At 41.2% G+C, this 20,801-nt stretch overlaps 1 protein-coding gene across 1 annotated transcript in view; it reads left to right on the top strand.

Annotated features, from left to right (window-relative positions):
* Positions 1-7: 7 nt before the first annotated feature.
* KCMF1 (potassium channel modulatory factor 1) overlaps positions 8-20,801 on the top strand; it is an 80,393-nt gene continuing 59,599 nt past the window's right edge. Inside the window, exon 1 of the mRNA XM_040458359.1 lies at positions 8-187. Within this exon, the coding sequence (XP_040314293.1) occupies positions 172-187 (16 nt within the window). The 5' untranslated portion in view covers positions 8-171. The remainder of the gene's footprint in view (positions 188-20,801) is intronic.

Genomic DNA, 20,801 nt, shown 5'->3' with positions numbered 1-20,801 from the left:
CCCGCCGCCGCCGCCGCCGCCGCGGGAGCGCTCCCCTGCCCACCCCGCCCCCGCGGCCGAGCCCGGGAGTCGAGTGGGAGTCGGCCGGCCGGCGCGGGCAGCGCCGGGACCCCGCCGGGGACACTGCAGCCGGAGCCCGGGAGGGGCCGCGCCGCCACCGTCTGAACTAGGATGTCCCGACATGAAGGTGAGAGGAGCCCCCGCCCCCACCCCCACCGCCCGGGCCTCGGCCTACCCCGCCCGGGCCAGGCGCCGCGGAGGGCGGCCGGGAAGCGGAGGAGACTTCGGCCGAGCCCGAGCCGGGCCCGAGGCGCCGGGCCTGGGAGCGAGCGAGCGAGAGCGGAGAGCCGCGGCGCTGCCGCCGCCACCACGGCCGCGGCCCTGAGCTGGGCCTGGTGCCGGAGGCGGGGCGGCCGGGCCGGCCGGAGGGTTTGCACTGTCATGGGGCGGGGGAGGGGGAGGGGAGTCGGCGGGGCCCGTTACCGGCGGGAGCCGGGCCCTCGGGACTGATACCGGCCGCCGCGGCCCGCCCGGCCAGCCCCAGAGCCGCGGGCTCCGGCGCGGCCTAGCGCTCCCGCCGCCCCGGAAGGGCTCGGTGCGGCCGCCGAACGGGGCCCCAGGCGGCAGCAGGAGACACAGGAGCCCTCCGTGGACCCAGTAGGCGCGTCCGGTCGCCGGGAGACGACGGCGAGCGCCCCTGCCTGCGGGCGACCGCGGGGCGGGCGGGAAGGCTCTGCGGCCGGGGAACGGGAAGCCCCCGCCACCCGGAGCCCGCCCCGGCCTCGCGGCTAGGCCTCGGCGAGTCCCTGGGCTCGGGTAACCAAGTTCCCGGGGCGGATCCGGCCCGGCCGCGGCGAGTAAACTCCCTGCTCGAACACCCGCTCAGAGCGGGACTCGCTCCCCGGCGGGCCGCGGGCCCCTCGCCTGGCGTGCACTACCCTACCTAACCAGGTTTTGGTAAATGACCGTGGTGTAGTCTGTTAGTGGTCAGGGGCGTTTTGGACTTGTTTTTCGGTCAAAAAGCATGATTGGGGTACAGTTGCAGATAAGCAGACAGCTCTAGCCCAGTCCCAGGGCACAAAGAGAAACATGTTTAGGAACGATGTATAGGCATTGAGCCGGTAAAAAAAATAAATAAATAAATAAATAAGTTAACTTCAATTTACTGCCATATGGTTTAGAAAAGGGGGAGGGGGTTGTGTTTTCTTTGTTTCGCTACCACAGGTCTTTAAGTAAATAAAAAGTGTTAACATACTTGGCGAAAAGTTTATCCTGGTAAGGTTAATGCAAGATTGTAGAAGTGGCTTTCAAGTATTATGTACTCTTGCTTTTAAAATCCTGTATAGGTGATGTAGGAGTGGAGAAAGTTTAGTGAGTCAGATTAGTGTGTTTCACACCATTGGAAGGGTATTCTTAAGGTAATGCAGGCCTTAGAATTTCAAGGTCGAAAAACTTAGATGGATTAAAATTATATTTAGGGCAAGTTTCAGAATTTGCTCAACTGGGCTGTTGAGATTGACTTAAAGAACATTTTGTGTTCAAGGATTCTGTATTTTAAAAGGCTCAAACCTAATAGGAAATATACCGTCTTTTCTTCACTTATTGTGGGCAAGTGTAGGACATTGTAAGGCAATAAGGGGCTTAGGCTCATAGAAAACTGTCCATTTTCCCTACTTAATGGGAATGTGTTCTCTATCTCTAATTTAAAAGAAGTTGTTACTAAAACTACAACTAAATTTTAATTTGGGATGTTAAAGTTTATATTAGATGTAGCTGTGTGTACATTGACCACCTTTAAGACAAAATGAAACGGAGCATGGCCGCAGGCTCTCTTACTCCTAAGAACTGGGAGCGTTAAAACTACAGAATCAGCAATGGAAGAATGGGTTTGAGACCCATTCTCCTGCTTCAGGAAAACATCCAGATAGTTCCATTCTAATTGGATGATGTCCTGGGAAGATTCCTTTACCCCCAGTAATCTTTTAAAGTCCCACAGTGTGAACATTCTTGAATATAACACAAATTCTGTAATTTAAGCCCATTTCCCCCTATTTGATCCTGTGGAAAGGCATATGGTTTTGAAACTTACATTACCTTTTACTTACTTGAATACTACTGAACCTCAGCAAGTTAATAGCACACTTTTTCTGGTAACTTACACAATCCCAGATATTTCTCAAAATGAAACATTGCTATATATAATCCATTAGTTGAAAACTTATAGTACAATATTTGACAAGTGATTATCTTTTGAGGGGCTAGTTTATGGCCTAAGGCAGGAGTGGCAGTCTCATTAAGAATCACATTTAATTCATTAGATATGTTTTGTGGATTATTAGTTCAGGCTGCCATTATTTTCATCAGTAAAAATTTAATCAACAAATTTAGAGTTTGACACCTTTACTATTATAGTTCTTTTCTCACTTTTCTCTTTTTTGGGCAAGCAGATCTCATTTCTTTTAGCATTTCTTTAGTGGTATGATTTTTGAGTTCTTTTAATCATCTGTCCCACCTCCACATTCTCTGTGGTTCTTGTTTCCTTTTGCACTGTGACCCAGACTGGATGTAGTAGTCTGGTAAAACATATGAAATGTGCTGCCTGTATTGTTGTACTTGGATTGCGCTACCTTTTCAGTGCCTTCCGGATGCATGTAATTTGTTACTTTGTCTTTGTGCCCACCCTAATGAGTTGCATGATATATGTAATGATGTAACTTTGGACAACTCAGCCTCAAGATGGACATATGTCAAGCTGGGTCTCTACCTTGTGAAGCAGTGGACCACATCTGAGAAAGTAGATGCAACCAGGAGCATAAAGAAATGTTCTAGCCAGGGGTCAGCATACTTTTTCTGTAAAAGGCCAGGTAGTAAATATTGTAGGCTTTGTTTGCTATAAGGTCTCTGTCATCTCTGCCATTGTAGTGCAAAAGCAGCTATAGACAACATGTAAATGAATAAGCACAGCAGTGTTCCAATGAAAACTTTATTTTTGGATGCTGACATTTGAATTTTGTATAATTTTCATGTGTCGTAAAATATGATTCTTTGTTTTACCACTTAAAAGTGTAGAAACCATTCTTAACTTGCAGGCGTACAAACACAGGAGGTGGCTGAATTTGGCCCACTTTGACCTGTGGGGTATAATTTGCCTACTTCTTTTCTCACCTAGAGCCTTAGAGAGTTGATGGAACTCATAAAGGGCCCACTGTGCTTGGTATTCATTCCATCATTTCCTTTGGGTAATGGTAATGGGGAGTAACTGGTTTGGTCCATGGTTTGTACCTCAGTTTCCAGCCGCACCGTGGAGATTGGTAGAGAAGTAATTGTTCTTCAGGAGTGGAAAACAGGCTCCCCACCTTCCCAGACCATGTCTGAGTGGAGTCGGCAGTACTCTACATTAAGTCTCCTGCTTGCCCATTATGACTTTTCTAGCCAGAATTCCATTTTTCTGTCTTTTAATTCGCTTTGTAACATTCTTGTCATCTTAACAAACTTTTTACATCAGTGCCCAGTCACTTTATGTTCACCATACCAACGCCATCTAGTTCCATGTTACACAGTGAAATCAGTCATCTTTTTTATTTGTAAGAGTATTTTTTTTTAATGATTCACTACACACTTTCTTAAATACAGGTATGTTATTCAGAGCTTAAAATGCATTTAATAGCTTGGCAAATTAAAAACCTCAAATTACTCAGTGCTTATTAGATAAAATGAAATTATGAATGCTCTTGCATGAGTTTGAGCCTAGTTGATTCCCTGGAATTAGGAACACATTTATTGCCTTAAATCAGTCAACCTTTTTTCAGTTGCTACTATGTATAAGGCACTTTCCTAGGAACCAAGAAGTGTGGAGTTGAATGAGACATGGCTCCTCACCTTGAGTCCGGTGGGAAGATGCACGTGTATATACAGCTTCTACAGCACAATGGAGACCATAGGGAGATAAATGAATTGAGGACAAAATCGTTATCAACTTTATTCCTAATGGATTTTGCCCCACTTCAGAGAGGGAATCTGTTTTTCTTGAGCGCCTTCCTTTTTTGTGGGCTACTCTTAATTTTGGGAAAAAATGAGATTTCAAATAGAGTCCTTATCTTTACCGGATTTATATTTCCCCTAGCTTTTAGAAGACTTTCATATGTAAGAGTGAGAGCAAGTAGGTGAACAGGTAGGTGATCTTATTGTTACGTTTTTCTCAGAAGCATCTGATATTGTTTATTTTCAAACTGTGAAGTATAAAAGTATGTAGGCCATTAATCTAGCTTTTGAAAGTTGTACCATTTTTTGAAATTGTACTGCTCTTGTTAGTAGATTTACATTTCCTCGTCTCTAAAAATATTATCTGACCCTAAAAGCTCACATGCAGATGATCCCAGAGTGAAGTGCAAGAATTTTGTTTTCAGGATTTGGGGACTGCAAAAGCCAGGATTGGTAATTGGCTTGTGATTGTAAGGTGATGACTTTTGCCTTCCTGTAAGTGAAGTAAATTGACTCCCACTGAAAAGATTTTGATTTTTGCTAACATGTCAGACCGTTTATTTTACTTTAACTATGATTCGTTAAAAGATTATGACATTCTTAATTAAGGCTTTTTCAGTTCAATAGGTCATGAATTATATTTACCCTGATTATAAATAAAGGATAGATAAAAATGTAAATATTTTATTCCTGGGGTCTTTGATTTCATTTCATAAAAAGTTGATTTTGAAGCTCATTTGTCCCATATTTTTGGCATTTGTGTTTAAGTTAAAATGTCATTAAATACAACTTTCTTGTTTTAAATTAGAAATTTAATTTGGAAGAAACTCCTTTCAGTCTTAGAACTTGAAATGTTAGCGGCAATCTTGTTTAAAAGAAAAACTTTTTTATAATAGAAACTTCTGATGTGAAATGAACAAAACAAATCCCTTCGATTAGGCTTGCAAATCTTAAAAATGAAGGAATCCATGCACTTACGACTCATAATTTTAAAAACATCAGCTTTAGAGAATCTACCATATACATTTGCTGAGGCTTGTTTTTTTGTTGTTGTTTTAAACTGGAGGCTCCAAAAGCTGTTTCTAGTGAAGGTTAAGGTGTGGTTGAATTATCCTAGAAATAGTGTGTCTTTTAATTACATTATAAATATTGCTGGGGAGCTATTTTCATGAGCATGAACTCAAAGGAAACATTTCCTACATTTTATGCTTGTAAAAGTTAAAAGTAAAACCCTGTTCATAATTAAAATCTTTTTTATTTTTATTTACTTATTTAAAATGTTTATTGATTGGGGCGCCTGGGTGGCGCAGTCGGTTAAGCGTCCGACTTCAGCCAGGTCACGATCTCGCGGTCCGTGAGTTCGAGCCCCACGTCGGGCTCTGCGCTGATGGCTCAGAGCCTGGAGCCTGTTTCCGATTCTGTGTCTCCCTCTCTCTCTGCCCCTCCCCCGTTCATGCTCTGTCTCTCTCTGTCCCAAAAATAAATAAACGTTGAATAAATAAATAAATAAAATAATAAAATGTTTATTGATTTATTTTTGTATGTGAGAGACAAGGGAGAGCATGTGGGAGGGGCAGAAAGAGAGGAAGAGAGAATTCTGAGCAAACTCCGGGCTGTCCGTGCAGAGCCCAACTCAGTGCTCCATCTCACAAACCATGAGATTGTGGTGTGAGCCAAAAGCAAGAGTTGGCCACTCTGCTGACTGAGCCACTCAAGCGTCCCTGTTTGGTTTTTTTTGTTTGCTTGTTTTTGTTTTTGTTTTAGAGAGAGAGTGCAAGTGGAGAAGGAGAGAATCTTAAGCAGGCTCCACTCTTAGGGTGGAGCCTGACCAGGGCAGAGCCTGATGCAGGGCTCGATCCTATGACCCTGGGATCATGACCGGAGCCAAAATCAAGAGTCAGATGCTCAACCAACTGAGCCACCCAGGCACCCCTATGATTAAAATCTTTGTTTTTTGTTTTTTAAGTAAGTAATTTTTTTTTTCTTTTAATGTTTGTTTAATTTTAAGAGGGAGAGACAGAGCACGAGCATGGGAGGGATAGAGAGAGGAAGACAGGATCCAAAGTAGGTGCTGTGCTGACAGCAGAGAGCCTGATGTGGGGCTTGAACTCACAAACTGTGACATCATGATCTGAGCTGAAGTGAGACCTTTAACTGACTGAGCCACTCAGGTGCCCCCCCCCCCAATTAAAATCTGTGTGAAAGATTAATTCCATATTAATTTTAGTGTTATGCTAGGAACCTGGATGTTTTTCAGGTTGTTGTTTTTTTTTTTTTTAATGATAAGGTATGGTTTTTTCAATTGCTGAAGTTATTTATTAAATTGAGGAAAGAGCCCTTAAGAGGTATACAGATCAGAACTTTTTAAAAATGTGGTAACTTTGGGGCGCCTGGGTGGCTGAGTCGGTTAAGCATCCGACTCTTGGTTTTGGCTCAAGTCAGGATCTCACACGGTTTGTGGGTTTGAGCCCTGCCTTGGGCTCTGTGCTGACAGTGCAGAGCCTGCTTGGGATTCTCTGTCTCTACCACTTTCTCTGCTCCTCCCCCCTTAAAATAAAAAAATTAAAACGTGGTAACTTTTGTATTAGTCATTGTCCTGATTCGTGTTGGAGTGGGGATAAGGCAGACAGTTCCCGAAGGGAACATACTACCTAGATTACATAGGAAGGAAGCGAGTGATCATGAAAAGAGAGGGTGTTCTTGGGATGGTAAGGATAGGAGGACAGGACAGTGCTGTCAGAGGAAAGTTAGGCAAGGTGGACATGAAGCTTGGAAATGATCTGTAGCCACAGGAAGTTAGAGACAGAAGACCACCTTTCATGCTGAGTACCAGGAGGTGAAAATTCATCATCCTGTGAAGCTAGCAATAGATGAATTTCCTTATTAGGCACCTTCCAGGGTGCCATCCCTACTACCTGTCTCACCACTCTCCCACAGTGTTTGTTAATCGTGCTTTTAGTTGTCTTTCTGAATAGAAAGACAGTTCACGTACATGGGTCTATCCAGTTCATGTACATGGTCCATTTATTTCTTCCACAGCCACAGTGCCAACCAGCAGTCCAGCAGACCTTGCCAATGGCTGTAAGGAGTATCAGGGAGGAAGTATGAATGGATCCCAGCAAGTCCATCACTGCTGTTAGAAAAAAACAACTAAAATCACGAGAGTGGGTCAGTCAAGTCACCTTCAGCTAGGAGGGACAGACAATAAATGGGTGAAGCCTCTTGACATCATGATTAATTAGGTTTAGCATTATGTTCTACTGAGTTGTGTGGGTTTGGTTTTTTCCCCCCCTCACTGGTTCTCAGTGCTAGTGTCATGAACTTCAGCTTTTTTTTTTTTTTCTGTTAAGAGAATTTTCATTAGGAGAGTCACTTTAGAGTGCTAACTTGAGGACCTATTAGAACAGTCACAGGCATAATCAGTTATAATTTATTTTTTGTTTTTGACTTTTGTTTCTTTTTGAGACTGTCACCCTCCCCTCCCACCTAGTAAAGTGGAGGGTCCCTCTAGTGGCACCTTGCCTTATTCTCCAAGCATTTTTTTATGCTGTAATTGTTTGCTTGTGTGCCTCCCCAACAAGTTACCTGAAAGACAGGTATAGTGTTACACTTACCTTTACACCCTACCACCAAGCACAATGTCTGGACTGTCGGAGGCCAGACATTTGAACACTTGTGGGTGATTGTTAGAGATGTTATTACTTGTCTAAAAAATGGTGAGACTAGAAACTGCTGTCTTCTGCTTTTATCTGGGAAGCTGGTTAAGAAGGAGGGAGATGGTAGGAAAGATTTGGAACTTTCATAAAAGTAAGAGGGGATGAATAAACTACGTAGAGTGAAAACTTAAAGGAAGCTGACTCCTGGGGGAATGACTTGGGATTAGACTCAGGTACTATTTTTTTGTTCTACTTCTGTCTCTGGTTTTGGAAACTGGCTATGGGTTCTGAATATTAATTGCACCATGTGTGAGTTTTCTGATTCATTCATTCATTCATTCATTCATTCGGTGGGTATTTATGGACTTCCTACTTGAGTACTACTCAAAATCATCTCGAGAGCTTGCCGCAAGTTGTTGACCCTTGCTGCAGCATTGATAATATTCAGTGGGTTTGAAACACCTTTGGGAATTAAATGCTTTCCTGTTGCACAGGCTGTGGTTCTTTTACAATTTGCTGGAATTAGTCCTTAAAATTTGTATCTTATGACAGGGTAATTAAATCATGTAAATACTTTAATGTTTTGACAATATTCATCCACCCCTCCTTTTTTGGGAGAGAGCATGTTAGCAGGGGCAAGGGGCAAGGGAGTAAGGGAGAGAGAGAAAGTGAGAATCCTAAACAAGCTCCACACACAGCACTGAGCCTAACGTGGGGTTCGATGAACCCTGGTTCATGACCTGAACCAAAATCAAGAGTTGGACACTCAACCAACTGAGCCACCCAGGCGCCCCTCTTTTTAAGCCTACTTTCATTTAAGTTTCTCAATTCTAATTCTGCCCAGCAGTACATTTCTTTCCTTAATATTGTCCTTAGACTGTGAACGTCTCAACACATATCTGCATATGTGAAAGTATGTTCAAGTAGATTATTCCTCATAGGTTTATAAGTATCTTTGATGCTTAGAAAACAGCTCAAGGGATTAAATGTTTAATTTTTGTATTCAGTATAGTTTGTGTGTGAAGGCCTAATGGTTATATAGCAACTGTTGGAGTAACTAGATGGTACTTGTTTTTATTATTTCTCCTCAACCGTTATTCTTCTTTGGTGTCTTCTATGGTTGTAGAGGTTTGGCAGTGCAAGGAAATGAGAATCTTTCTAAATTAGGAGTTAACGGCATCGCAGTAAAACAGGCAGGGATTATTTAAAGGAGTTGTTACAGATGTGTCTCTTCTGTAAGAATGAAATAAATACGTGCTGAGAGCTGGGGTGCTTGGGTATTGGGAACCAGGTAGTTTTCTAGTTTTCATAATCTGAGATCTTACATTTAGCCTGATTAACACTGCTAGGGACTCTGATACAGTAAATTGCAATTTGAAATTAACGTAAAATGTGCAGAGGAGGGAGTGATCTTCCCTTCCATAGGAAAAATGGTGATTAGCACCTGAAGTGACAGTGGGTAAGCATTTGACCCATGGTTTTCCTGACATTCCCTGTTAGGTGTATGATATCGCTTCATGTTCTTTCACTGCTCCATGTCATTTTCTACAAGCTTTTTAGAAGTGCAAGCCACATGTAATTTTATTTTTTTATTTTTATTTTTTTAAGCCACATGTAATTTTTTTTTTTTTTTGAGAGAGAGAGAGAGAGAGAGCCACCAAGTGCAAGTGGGGAGGGGCAGAGGGAGAGAGAGAAAGAGAAGAGAGAATCCTAAGTAGGCTCCATGGCTCATTCTTATGACTGGTGAGATCATGACCTGAGCCAAAATCAAGAGTCAAATGATTACCCAACTGAACCATCCAGGTGCCCCTAGGTACATGTAATTTTAAATTCTCTGGTAGCCACAGTAGCAAACTAAGGAGGTGAAATTAAATTTAAATAGTTTAATACTTTAACCTAGTATGTCCAAGTTAACATTAATCAATCAAGATAAAATTATTATATTCTTTTTTCTTACAAAGTTACAAAATTCTAGTATATATTTTACACTTAGCACACTTTAGTTCATATCATCTGAGAATCATCTTTAGACTTGTACATTAGGAGTCTGCTAATAGACCATATATAGTCTCTTTCCGTAGGTACGTTTTGATGTAGTATTGCCATCTGCTTAATGGTGAGTTCATTAACATTCTGGATTTTTGCTTCTTGAATTAATTTCCTAAGAACCCAGATTTTACCTTTTTCACTTAAAAATTTTTTTAACCTACATTAGCAACATTTAACCATTACAATAGAAAACTACTTTATAAGCAGCTATAAATGTATATAAATTATAATCCATCTGGGCCCTTCAGATTGGAAGAGTAAATAATGGCCTCAGAGTGATTTTAATGTGAGTTTGTGGGGTTATTTTAAGTCCTCCGTGATGACAAATGTAAAATTTATAAAAATTGTTACTAGTCCATTGCAGGTTCTATTATGGTGGAATCCAAAGATTGTTTGGGTTCTATCTGGTGAGGATAGACTTTTCATCATTTGAAGAAAGTGACATCCAGGCTTGGTAATTTATTGTAGGTGTATTTCATTGTAATGAGATTGGGTCTCTAGTATCCATCTGGAAAAGGCCTTTGCCGTCTAACAACAGAAAAACAGATGGTTATGACTCTTATTTAAAGCAATTTTAAGGGGCGCCTGGGTGGCGCAGTCGGTTAAGCGTCCGACTTCAGCCAGGTCACGATCTCGCAGTCCGTGAGTTCGAGCCCCGCGTCGGGCTCTGGGCTGATGGCTCAGAGCCTGGAGCTTGTTTCCGATTCTGTGTCTCCCTCTCTCTCTGCCCCTCCCCCGTTCATGCTCTGTCTCTCTCTGTCCCAAAAATAAATAAACGTTGAAAAAAAAAATTAAAAAAAAAAATAAAGCAATTTTAAGAAAATTGGGGCATTTGGCTGGCTCAGTAGAGCATGCAACTCTTAATCTCAGGTTGTGAGTTCAAGCCTCACATTGAGCATTTTAAACCTATGTTACTTTAAAAAAAAAAAAAGAATTTTAAAAAATAGTTTTAAGAAAACGGATTATGGAGCTAATAGCCAGCCCATTGTCAAGGTTAGCCAGCCACTGGTGATTTCTCTTTTTTACCTGTTTGGTGTACTGTTTAGCCAGTTAGAACTAGATTTGCAAATAAAAATGGACTGTTTCAGAGATAGTCTGTTAAAAATTAAAGACCTAGTGGTTTTTTTCCTTCATTTCACTGAAGCAGCAGTTCCACAGAGCAGTGGGTTTTATGGTTCTGTTCTTTTTCAGTCCCCCTACAGCCAGATCTTTGAAACATCAGGAATTTATGACTTTTTTTTCTTTAATAGTGTAAAAATACTAGTATTGTATGGCTTGGGTGCTCTCACCTAGTGTTTTTCAAAGGGTAATTTAGGATGTGTGCTATTAGCACCACCTGGGAACTTGGACAGAAATGCAGATTCTTGGACGCTGCCCTGGACCCACTGAATCAGAGTTTCTGGAGGTGGTGCCCAGGAGTTTGTGTTTTCATAAGCTTCTACCTGGACCCAGTTACGAGCAAAAGCATTTATGTGTGAGATGGTTATCGCTGGTGACGGGGACACACAATGGTTGTGATACAATTTTTTTATGGTATGGTACCAGTCAAATAGAAATTCAATTGCTGGCCTTGACTTTATTCTTCTTTTTTTTTTTTTTTTTATTTTTTTGTTTTTAGTGCTTTTATTTATTTTTGAGACAGAGAGAGACAGAGCATGAGCAGGGGAGGGGCAGAGAGAGGGAGACACAGAATCCAAAGCAGGCTCCAGGCTCTAGGCTCTGAGCTGTCAGCACAGAGCCCGTCGCGGGGCTTGAACTCACAGACCATGAAATCATGACCTGAGCTGAAGTCGGATGCTCAACTGACCGACCCACCCAGGTGCCCCTTGACTTCATTCTTCTTGAACACTATGTTACTGTCACCTGAGGAGGTGAGAGAGAAGTGTGGCTCCCCACTCTAGACCAGTACTATAAATTTACTCAACACACATTTATTGAATTTATTGAACATATACTTGAGGCTTCAAGGATACCATAGTGAACAAAACAGAAAAGATTCCTGTCCCTGTTGCACTCACATTCTATTAGAAGAAATATATCAGGGGTATATGGTCTGTGAGCCAAACCTGGCTGGTTGCTTGGTTTTGTTTGTTTGTTTAGGATTTTATTTTTAAGTAATCTCTATACCCAACATGGAGCTCAAACTCACAATCCCAAGATCAGGAGTCACATGTTCTACCAACTGAGCCAACCAGATGCCCCTGTGATTTTTATTTTTTATTTTATTTTATTTTATTTTATTTTAGTTATTTATATTTATATTTAAATTCAAGTTAACATATAGTGTAGTATTGGTTTCAGGAGTAGAATTTAATTGGCTGCTGGTTTTTATAAATAAAGTTTTATTGGAACATAGCTGCATCTGCTCATTTACATATTGTCTAAGTTCTTTTTATATTGTAAGGGTTGAGTTGAGCAATTGTGACAGAAAAAGTTGAAAATATTTGCTACTTAGCTATTTACAGAAAAAGCTTGTGGGTCCCTGGGGTAGACCATAAAAGAATAAATATGTGATATGTAAGAAAGTGTTAGGAGTTGACAGGTGTTATGAAAAACCATTCAGTGGGTTAAGGGAATAGACAGTGGGGGCCTGCTTTAGATACTGTAGTCAGGGAGGGCCTTCTTGAAGATGGGACATTAAAAGAAAAAATTGAATTAAGTGAAGTATATTTAAAGAAGGAAGGATATGGCTGAGGGCATAGCAAGTGCAGAGGTACTGAAACTTGGAATGTTTTGGGAACAGCGTCAAGGCCACTGTGACTGGAAGACTGTGATTGAGGGGGGAAAGGGATAGGAAAGTGCCATAGCCAGGGCCAGATCCTGAAGACCCTTGTATTGTGGGCTGTAGTAAAGACTGTTTACCTGTGAGTACATCGAGAACAACGTTTGCAGAGCCCTTCTATAGAGAGCGGTCTTTTTGGCTAAACAAATGGCAAAGGCTGGAAATTAAATACCTGGTGTTACAATGCATTCCAACATCTCTAAGAAACGTTTCTTTATAAACTTTCCCTTACACTCTTTACTCTTAAGCTTCATGGTCCTCAGCCCCCATGTATCTATGTATTCTATGTAGCTAATGTTTCTTGTACATTAGAAATAGATAGAGGGGTTTGGTAGAGATCAGATATTTCCATGGTTTGAATGTAAAACCCTTGAGCCTAGAAATTGGGTCATCAATATTAGCAGGTTTCAAACTTTAAAAAAATATAACTCATAGTAAGAAATGTATTTGATATTATCCAATAGTTACATACATATGTAAAGAAATAAGTTTCATAAAACAGTACTTATCTTTACTATGAGAGATGTATTCTGTTTCTGTTATTTCATTAAAAACAAAAATACTAGGGACACCTGGGTGGCTTAGTCAAGCATCTAACTCTTAATCTCAGTGCAAGTCTTGATCTCAGGGTCTTGAGTTCAAGCCCTGTGTTGGGCTCCACACTGGGTGTGAAGCCTGCTTAAAAGAAAAATAGTTGTGACCTCCTAGACTGATTTCCCATTCTATTCATTGTTTGTGACTTGCTATTTGAAAAACATGGCCAATGCTATCTAATCCAAAACTTGGGCGTCCCTTGTGTACAAGGTATTGTGATAGGTACAGAGACAGATGGAAAACAATTTTTCCTCTTGGAGGGGGATATTGGAAGTTCTAAGTATATTAGATAAACTAGCTGTAGTATAACTGGAGCAGTAAGTGTCAAATCAGTTATTACAAGTTCCGTGATGTTATTAGCAAGTGGAATAGAATGTTTTTTGGGTGACAGAGAAGGCATTTCCAAAAGTTTGATATTTAGACTGAAGACTTGAAAAAATACTGTGGGTATTTTAAATGGAAGTATAATTGACATAGAATATTATGTTAGTTTCAGGTATACAACATAGTGATTTGGTATTTGTATACATTATGAAGTGATCAGTACAAGTCTGGTTCCCATATGTCAGCATACAAAGTTTTTACAATATTAATGACTATTCTCTATGCTATAGTACTGTATTTTTATAACAAGAGTTGGAAATAGAGCTGTCAACCAAGGGAGAGCATGGTAGAGGGTAAACTACAGCGCTAAGCAAATCTGAGATGTGCTCAAGAGAGGTGGGTGGGACAACACTGAGACCAGGGTTTCTGGAACAGAAGACTCCTGTATGTCTGCTATGGGAGTGAGGTATTAGAATGATTGATTTACCTAGGACGCTTACCTGACTGAGCCACCCAGGGAACCAATTTATTTATATATTTTTAAGATTTTATTTTTAACAATCTTTATATCCAACGTGTGGGGCTTGAACTTGCAACCCTGAAAGCAAGAGTCATATGCTTTACCAACGGAGCCAGCGAGGCACCCTTGCTGACCCCTGCTTTATTCCATTTATTTAATAAATATATCTTGGGGGCCCCTAACGTGGCTTGGTCAGTTAGGTGTCCGACTCTTGATCTCAGCTCAGGTCTTGATCCCAGGGTTGTGAGTTCAAGTCCTGTGTCAGGCTCTGCAGTGAGTGTGGAGACTCCTTAATATTCTCTCCCTCTCTCGCTTTGCTCTTCTCTCCTGCTCACACTATCTCTCTAAAGTAAGAAAAAAAAATTTTTTTAATTAAAAAAAAAACAAAAGATGAGATAGTTGCTGAAGTGAGTGCAAATAGACCTACTTGGTGATTAATTAGACAGGGATTATGGATGGGTGAAAAGTCTAGGAAAATAGCGTTTTGGTTAGTTGGGCAGCACCATTCATCAAGCTGCATATCTAAGAAACATGCCTTGAGGGAGAAGGTGGGAAGCAGGGGAAAGAAAAGTGGTTTCCATTTTTAGCATGTTGGGTTTGAAGTACATGTGGGAAATCCAGGTAGAGATTTCCAGGGGCAGTTGAACATGTGGGGTCTAGAATTCATGAGTTTGGGCGTAATCCATAGTAGTAGAGTTGGTTGTTCAGTGATGGTGAGAACATAGACATTGAGAGGATGAGGAGACTGATCAATAAGCCCTTGGAAACACTTCACATTTAAGAAACAGGAGACTGAATGGGAATAGCCTGGAGAGTAGGAAGAGAACCAGGAGAGAATGTTGGCATTGAAACTTAGAAAGATGATTTTCTGAGAAGGAGGATTCAGTCAGTATTGCTGCAGATGGGTCAAGAAGATAAGAAATGAAGTGTTCATTGGCTGGAGCTCTTGGAGTGAGGAAGGTTGTGGAACTTGATGTGCACTTTCAAAGGAGTGGGCTAGAGCCCAGACTGCAGGGTGTTAAATCCTGAAAGAACATGAGAAGTTAGGAATACTCCCTAAAGATTTAACTGTGAAGGGAAGGAGAGATGTCAACAGTGAAAGGTATCTCTAGCACCTGGAGCAGGTTTTGGCAGATATTAGAGACTAGGAAAATCATTCATTCAATACTGTGCCTACTACTAGTATAGTATTTAAAAGTGGGATAGAGTAATGAAAGATAAGTTCTCATTAGGGGGGCAAAAAAGAAATGTATCATATAATTTTGGTTCATGATAAATATTCTCAAGAGCATAAAGCAGAGTGAGGGAATAGGGAATAAGGATTAAATGTGATAGAAGGTGAATGAGTGCTCTGTGTAGCTATTTTTTTTTTAAATTTTTTTTTTCAACATTTATTTATTTTTGGGACAGAGAGAGACAGAGCATGAACGGGGGAGGGGCAGAGAGAGAGGGAGACACAGAATTGGAAACAGGCTCCAGGCTCTGAGCCATCAGCCCAGAGCCCGACGCGGGGCTCGAACTCACGGAGTGCGAGATCGTGACCTGGCTGAAGTCGGACGCTTAACCGACTGCGCCACCCAGGCGCCCCTCTGTGTAGCTATTTTTAAAAGAATGGTCAGGAGGGCCTTTCAGAGGATGTGCTCCTTTGAAGCAGAGACTTAGTCAAGTATAAAGCCCTGGGGTTAAAGTAGGTTTGAGGAACAGAGTAGCTGGAGCTGACCAAATGGGAGGATGAGGAGAGAAGAAGAGGTAGCGATGGACTGACTCCAGATTATATGGGGCACTTAGAGGCTATGATGAGACATTTGAACTTAATTCTTTGAATGTCGAGCTACCAGGACTTGCTGGTGTAGTGTAGGCAAAAGCACGTGGATACGAAGAAGGCCATTTACTGAGACAGGGAAGCCAGGGGGGAAGGAACGTGTTTGGAGGTGGAGGTCAGGAGTTCTGTTTCAGACACACTAGGTTAGAGATGTCTGTTAGATGTTCAGGCAGAGCTGTCTAGGCCATTTGGATGAATGACCTGGAGTTGAACTGGCTGAATGAGTGAATGAAGTCAAGAGTTGATGTGACTGTTGCTCTTCTCTCCAGTTTACTGGGGCTTGAGTTCCTCAAACCTTTTAGTAGGTAAATGTCTGGAAGCCTATGACCCTTGTCTTTTTTCTCAAAGTAGCAAGAAAGAGGGAGCACAGAGGTAGAAAGCCCTGTGTGTCTCCTGTGGCAGTGCTGTAGTGATACAGTTCCAGACAGGAGAGCTCACTGTGGGAATTAGGCCAGTTTGGCAGCTGGGTAATGAATTAGTTTATTTTCGTTCTTTTCTCGCCAATAAATCAAGAGGAAGATAGAATAATAGACCTTTTGGTCCAGAAGGAAATCAACCTTCTATTTTTTTCCCAAATTGTGTTCTAGAAAGGCTGAGTCATACTACTTGAGATCATAGTGAGGACTAGAATTCAGATCCCATGACTCTTGTTCCAGCCCATTTTCTACTGTATATGCTGCTGGGATGAGGGCTCAGAGTTTGTTAGTTTGTAGACTAATACTAGAGGCTAGACTTCTGCATTAGATAGAATTTTCCTGTGTACTCAAATTTTTTTCTGAGATGCTGAATAGTAAATTTAAGGATGGGATTTTGGAGCCAGACTGCCTGGGTTCAAACTCTTCCTTAGTCACTTACTCACTGTGACGTCAATAAGTTGTTTACCTCTCTGTGCATCATTTCATGAAATGGGCATAATGCTTACTTAATCTCAGGGTGTTTAGTTGATTGATTATTATATATATAAATTTAGGCTAGTGACTGGCATATAATCATTCATTGGGGCACCTGGGTGGTTCAGTCTGTTGAGCATCTTAACTCTTGATATCTGCTGAGGTCATGATCCCAGGGTCTTGGGAGCCCTGTGTCAGTCTCAGTGCTGAGTGTGGAGACTGCTTGGGATTCTCTCTCTCCCTCTGCCTTTCTCCCCTGCTTGCACTGTCTCTCCCTCTCTCTCTAAAAGCAAGGGGGAAGGAAGGGGACACCTTGGTGGCTCAGTCGGTTGAGCAGTTGACTCTTAGTTTTGGCTCAGGTTGTCATCTCATGGTTCGTGAGTTCAAGCCCCACATCAGGCTCCATGCTGACAGTGTAGAGCCTGCTTGGGATTCTCCTTCCCTCCCTTCCTCCCTCTCTCTCTCTCTCTCTCTCTCTCTCTCTCCCCCCCTCTCCCTCTCCCTTTCCTCCTTATGTGCACATGCTCCCTCCCTCTCTCTCTCAAAATAAGTAAGCTTAAAAAAAATTAAATAAAAAATAAATTTAAAAAATAAAGGGGCACCTGGGTGCCTTAGTTGATTGAGCGTCCGACTTTGGTTTGGGTCATGATCTCAATGGTTCGTGAGTTCAAGCCCCACGTTGGACTCGCTGCTACCCACTTTGGATCCTCTGTCCCCCTTGCTCTCTGCCGTTTCCCCACTTGTGCTCTTTCTCTCAAAAATAAATAAAACATTAAAAAAAATTGTTTGAGCCACCTTCATTTGTGTCTTGGATGTAGAAAAGAGCTGTTTTTCACACTTCTAAATTCTTTGCATATAATTTGAGCACTAACAATATGCAAATTATATTTCCTTATTTGAGATATAGTCCCTGCACTCAAGGAATTTGTATTCTATTGAAGAAGGAAGGATAAAAATACAGGAGATAACAAAAGCTTACTCTTACAGGCCAATGAAAGCTATGGATACTCTCTTCCTTTTCTGATATTCTGTAAATCAAAGTGTCCGATGAAGGCATAGAGACTGAGGAGAAGGGATCTGAGCCATCTTTGTGGAGAAGGGACTTGCTTGGATAGAGTAAAAGCAGATAGATATTCCAACCAAGGCAGTAGGCAGAAATGAGTACATAATAAGAAGGCTACATAGATATTATTAGATGAGGATGTAAGAGGAGCTTTTCACTGGTTGAGTAGCTCAGAGTGTTGATCCATAGGTTAGTGGCAACCTAAAGGCAGGACTAAGGAGATGATTCTGTATCTTTTTTATGTTCTAGGACTTTTTAAAAAAGTCAACTGAGATTAACACATAATTATTAATATGTTCCCCTGGTCTATTACTTAGTTTTCAACACATTTTGCCATTTTTATATCAGCCGCCTCTCTTTTTTAGGGTTTGAACATTTTACAAATCCCAGACCTGCATATCATTTTACCCACAAATATTTTAGCATTTATCTCTAGCTGATAGGGATGCATTAAACATACATGCTTGCATGTGAAGCCACAGTATCATTATCACACTTGACAGAAAAAACAATAATTCTTGAATATTATCTAATACCCAGTTCATGTTGTTTTTCCAGTTGTCTCAAAAGTGTCTTTTTTTTTTTAATGTTTGTTTATTTTTGAAAGAGTGCAAGTTGGGGGGGGCGGTGCGGGCAAAGAGAAAGACACAGAATCTGAAGCAGGCTCCAGGCTCTAAGCTGTCCGCGCAGAGCCCTACACGGGGCCCGAACCTATGAAGTGCGAGATCATGACCTGAGCCGAAGTTGGTTAACTGACTCCAGGTGCCCCTCAAAAATGTCTTTTTAGGGGTGCCTGGGTGGCTCAGTCGGTTGAGTGTCCGACTTCAGCTCAGGTCACGATCTCACGGTTCGTGAGTTTGAGCCCCGCTTTAGGCTCTGGGCTGATGGCTCAGAGCCTGGAGCCTGCTTCCGATTCTGTGTCTCCCTCTCTCTCTGCCCCTCCCCCATTCATGCTCTGTCTCTCTCTGTCTCAAAAATAAATAAACTTTAAAAAAAAAATGTCTTTTTAAAGTTAGTTTGTTAAAATCAGTATTTAAACAAGGTCTACATATTACATTTGGTTGGTATGTCCTTTAAAATCTGTATTTGTAACAGTCCTCTCCTCTTTTAAAAGTGCTGTTTATTTGTTGAAGAAACTAGATTATTTCTTTAATAGTATGTCTCACATTCTGGCTCACGTTTTTATGATGTCTTTTTAACATATTCTTTCATTTCCATGTATTTATGTGGTACTCGATTCTAGAAGCTTGATTCAGATGTTTGTTTGTTTTGATAAGACCGTTTCATAGGTGCTAAATATTTCATAATAATTCTTATTATATCACATTGAGAGGCCCATAATGTCTGGTTGTCTCACTGGGTTCAGATGTCAGCCTGTCCCTCCATTGGCTGTCAGTGATGTAAGCTGCCTGGATCTTTTGCTTCATAGTGGTTGCAAGACGTTGATTTTCCAGCTCTTACAATTTCTCCTGTGTTTATTCAATGGAATTTTTCTGTAAAGAACTCTTAGTCATATATGCTTTAAAGAAATCACTGTAATATAAAGGAAAAATAAAAATGAAATGATGTATAATAAAATAATGTGTCTTTCAAGATGTAAATGCTCAGGCATAATTATATTAGAGGAAATAATGAGGAGTTTGTACCAATATATAGAATCACTGCAAATGTGACAGCTTCAAATGCAAATCCTTAACAGACATCTTGGCAGTTCAGATACCTTAAACAATGTTGCCATTGATGCTGTTCCTTTTTGAACAACTCACAGTGTCAAGTTCTACACAATTACACGAACAATTGTGTTACTGGTGATTTCAATGTGTGTAAAAATCATGCAAAAAGTACTTAATATCTATATGTAAAATTGACCTATTTCTGAGTTCAGGTCATTATAAACAGTTTTTCCATTGAGACATATACTTTTTTTTTTTTTTTAAGTTTATTTATTTATTTTGAGAGACAGCACGAACAGGGGAGGGACAGAGAGAGAGAGGAAGAGAGAGAATCCCTAACAGACTCTGCACTGACAGTACGTAGCCCCACTCAGGGTTTGTACTCATGAATTGTGAGATCATGACCTGAGCCAAGATCAAGAGTTTTATTTAACCAACCGCCCCCCCAAGGAACTTTTTTTTTTTTTTTTTTTTTTTTTGAGAGAGAGCGCAAGTGCAAGTGGAGGAGAGGGGCAGAGAGAGAGTTTTAAGCAAGTTCCACACTCAGTACAGTGCCCGACCTGAGTCCAGTGTGAGTCCATGATGCTGGAATCATGACCTGAGCCAAAATCAAGAGTTGGATGCTCAACCAACTGAGCCACCCAAGCACCCCTACTTTTTTTTTTTTTTTTTTTTTTTTTAAGTAAACTCTACACCCAACCTGGGCTGGAACACAACCCTGACATCAAGAGTCACATGCTCTACTGACTGAGCCAGCCAGGCACCCCTCCATTGGGACATTTTAAAGTCATGGGAAAAGTGGGACAGTTTTTCACTGTGTAATATTGTCCATCACATTACGAGTTTCTAGAATCCCTGGCCATTGACCTCCCACATGTTGAGGTAAATACCCAGTCATTGTGATAACCAAATTTTCAAAATGTCCTCTCAGAAGTAATGTTACCCTCTTTAAGAATCTACATTAAGTGAATATATTAAGGCAGAAAATCAAATAACTACTACAAGTAAACATTTGAAAGTGAGAGATAGGGGCGCTTGGGTGGCTCATTCGGTTAAGCATCTGACTCTTGATTTTGACTCAGGTCATGATCTCACAGCTCGTGGGATCAAGCCCTGCATCCTGCCCCATGCTGATAACACAGAGCCTACTTGGGAGTCTCTTTTCCTTTTTCTCTGCCCCTCCCCTGCTCACGTGCTCTCTCTCTCTCAAAAAAAGTAAACATTAAAAAAAATTTTTTATTAAAAAAGAAAAGATAAAATACATCTCTTTTTGCTAATACTTTATGCCTGGCAAACCTAAGGGACTCTTAAAAATTATTAGAATTAATGAGATAATTTAGTAAGTGTTTATATACCTAGAAGTGAGAATTGCTGGATCATAGGGTATGACTAATTTTCATTTAACATATTCTGTTGCACTTTTTTCCCCTCATTGCTTCTTCCTGAT

The sequence above is a fragment of the Herpailurus yagouaroundi genome, unplaced genomic scaffold, assembly GCF_014898765.1.
Source record: "Herpailurus yagouaroundi ecotype Mexico unplaced genomic scaffold, PumYag 221, whole genome shotgun sequence".
Classification (NCBI taxonomy): Eukaryota; Metazoa; Chordata; class Mammalia; order Carnivora; family Felidae; genus Herpailurus; species Herpailurus yagouaroundi.
Note: the sequence above shows the minus strand (reverse complement) of the source record. Positions and strands in the feature narration are given on the sequence as shown.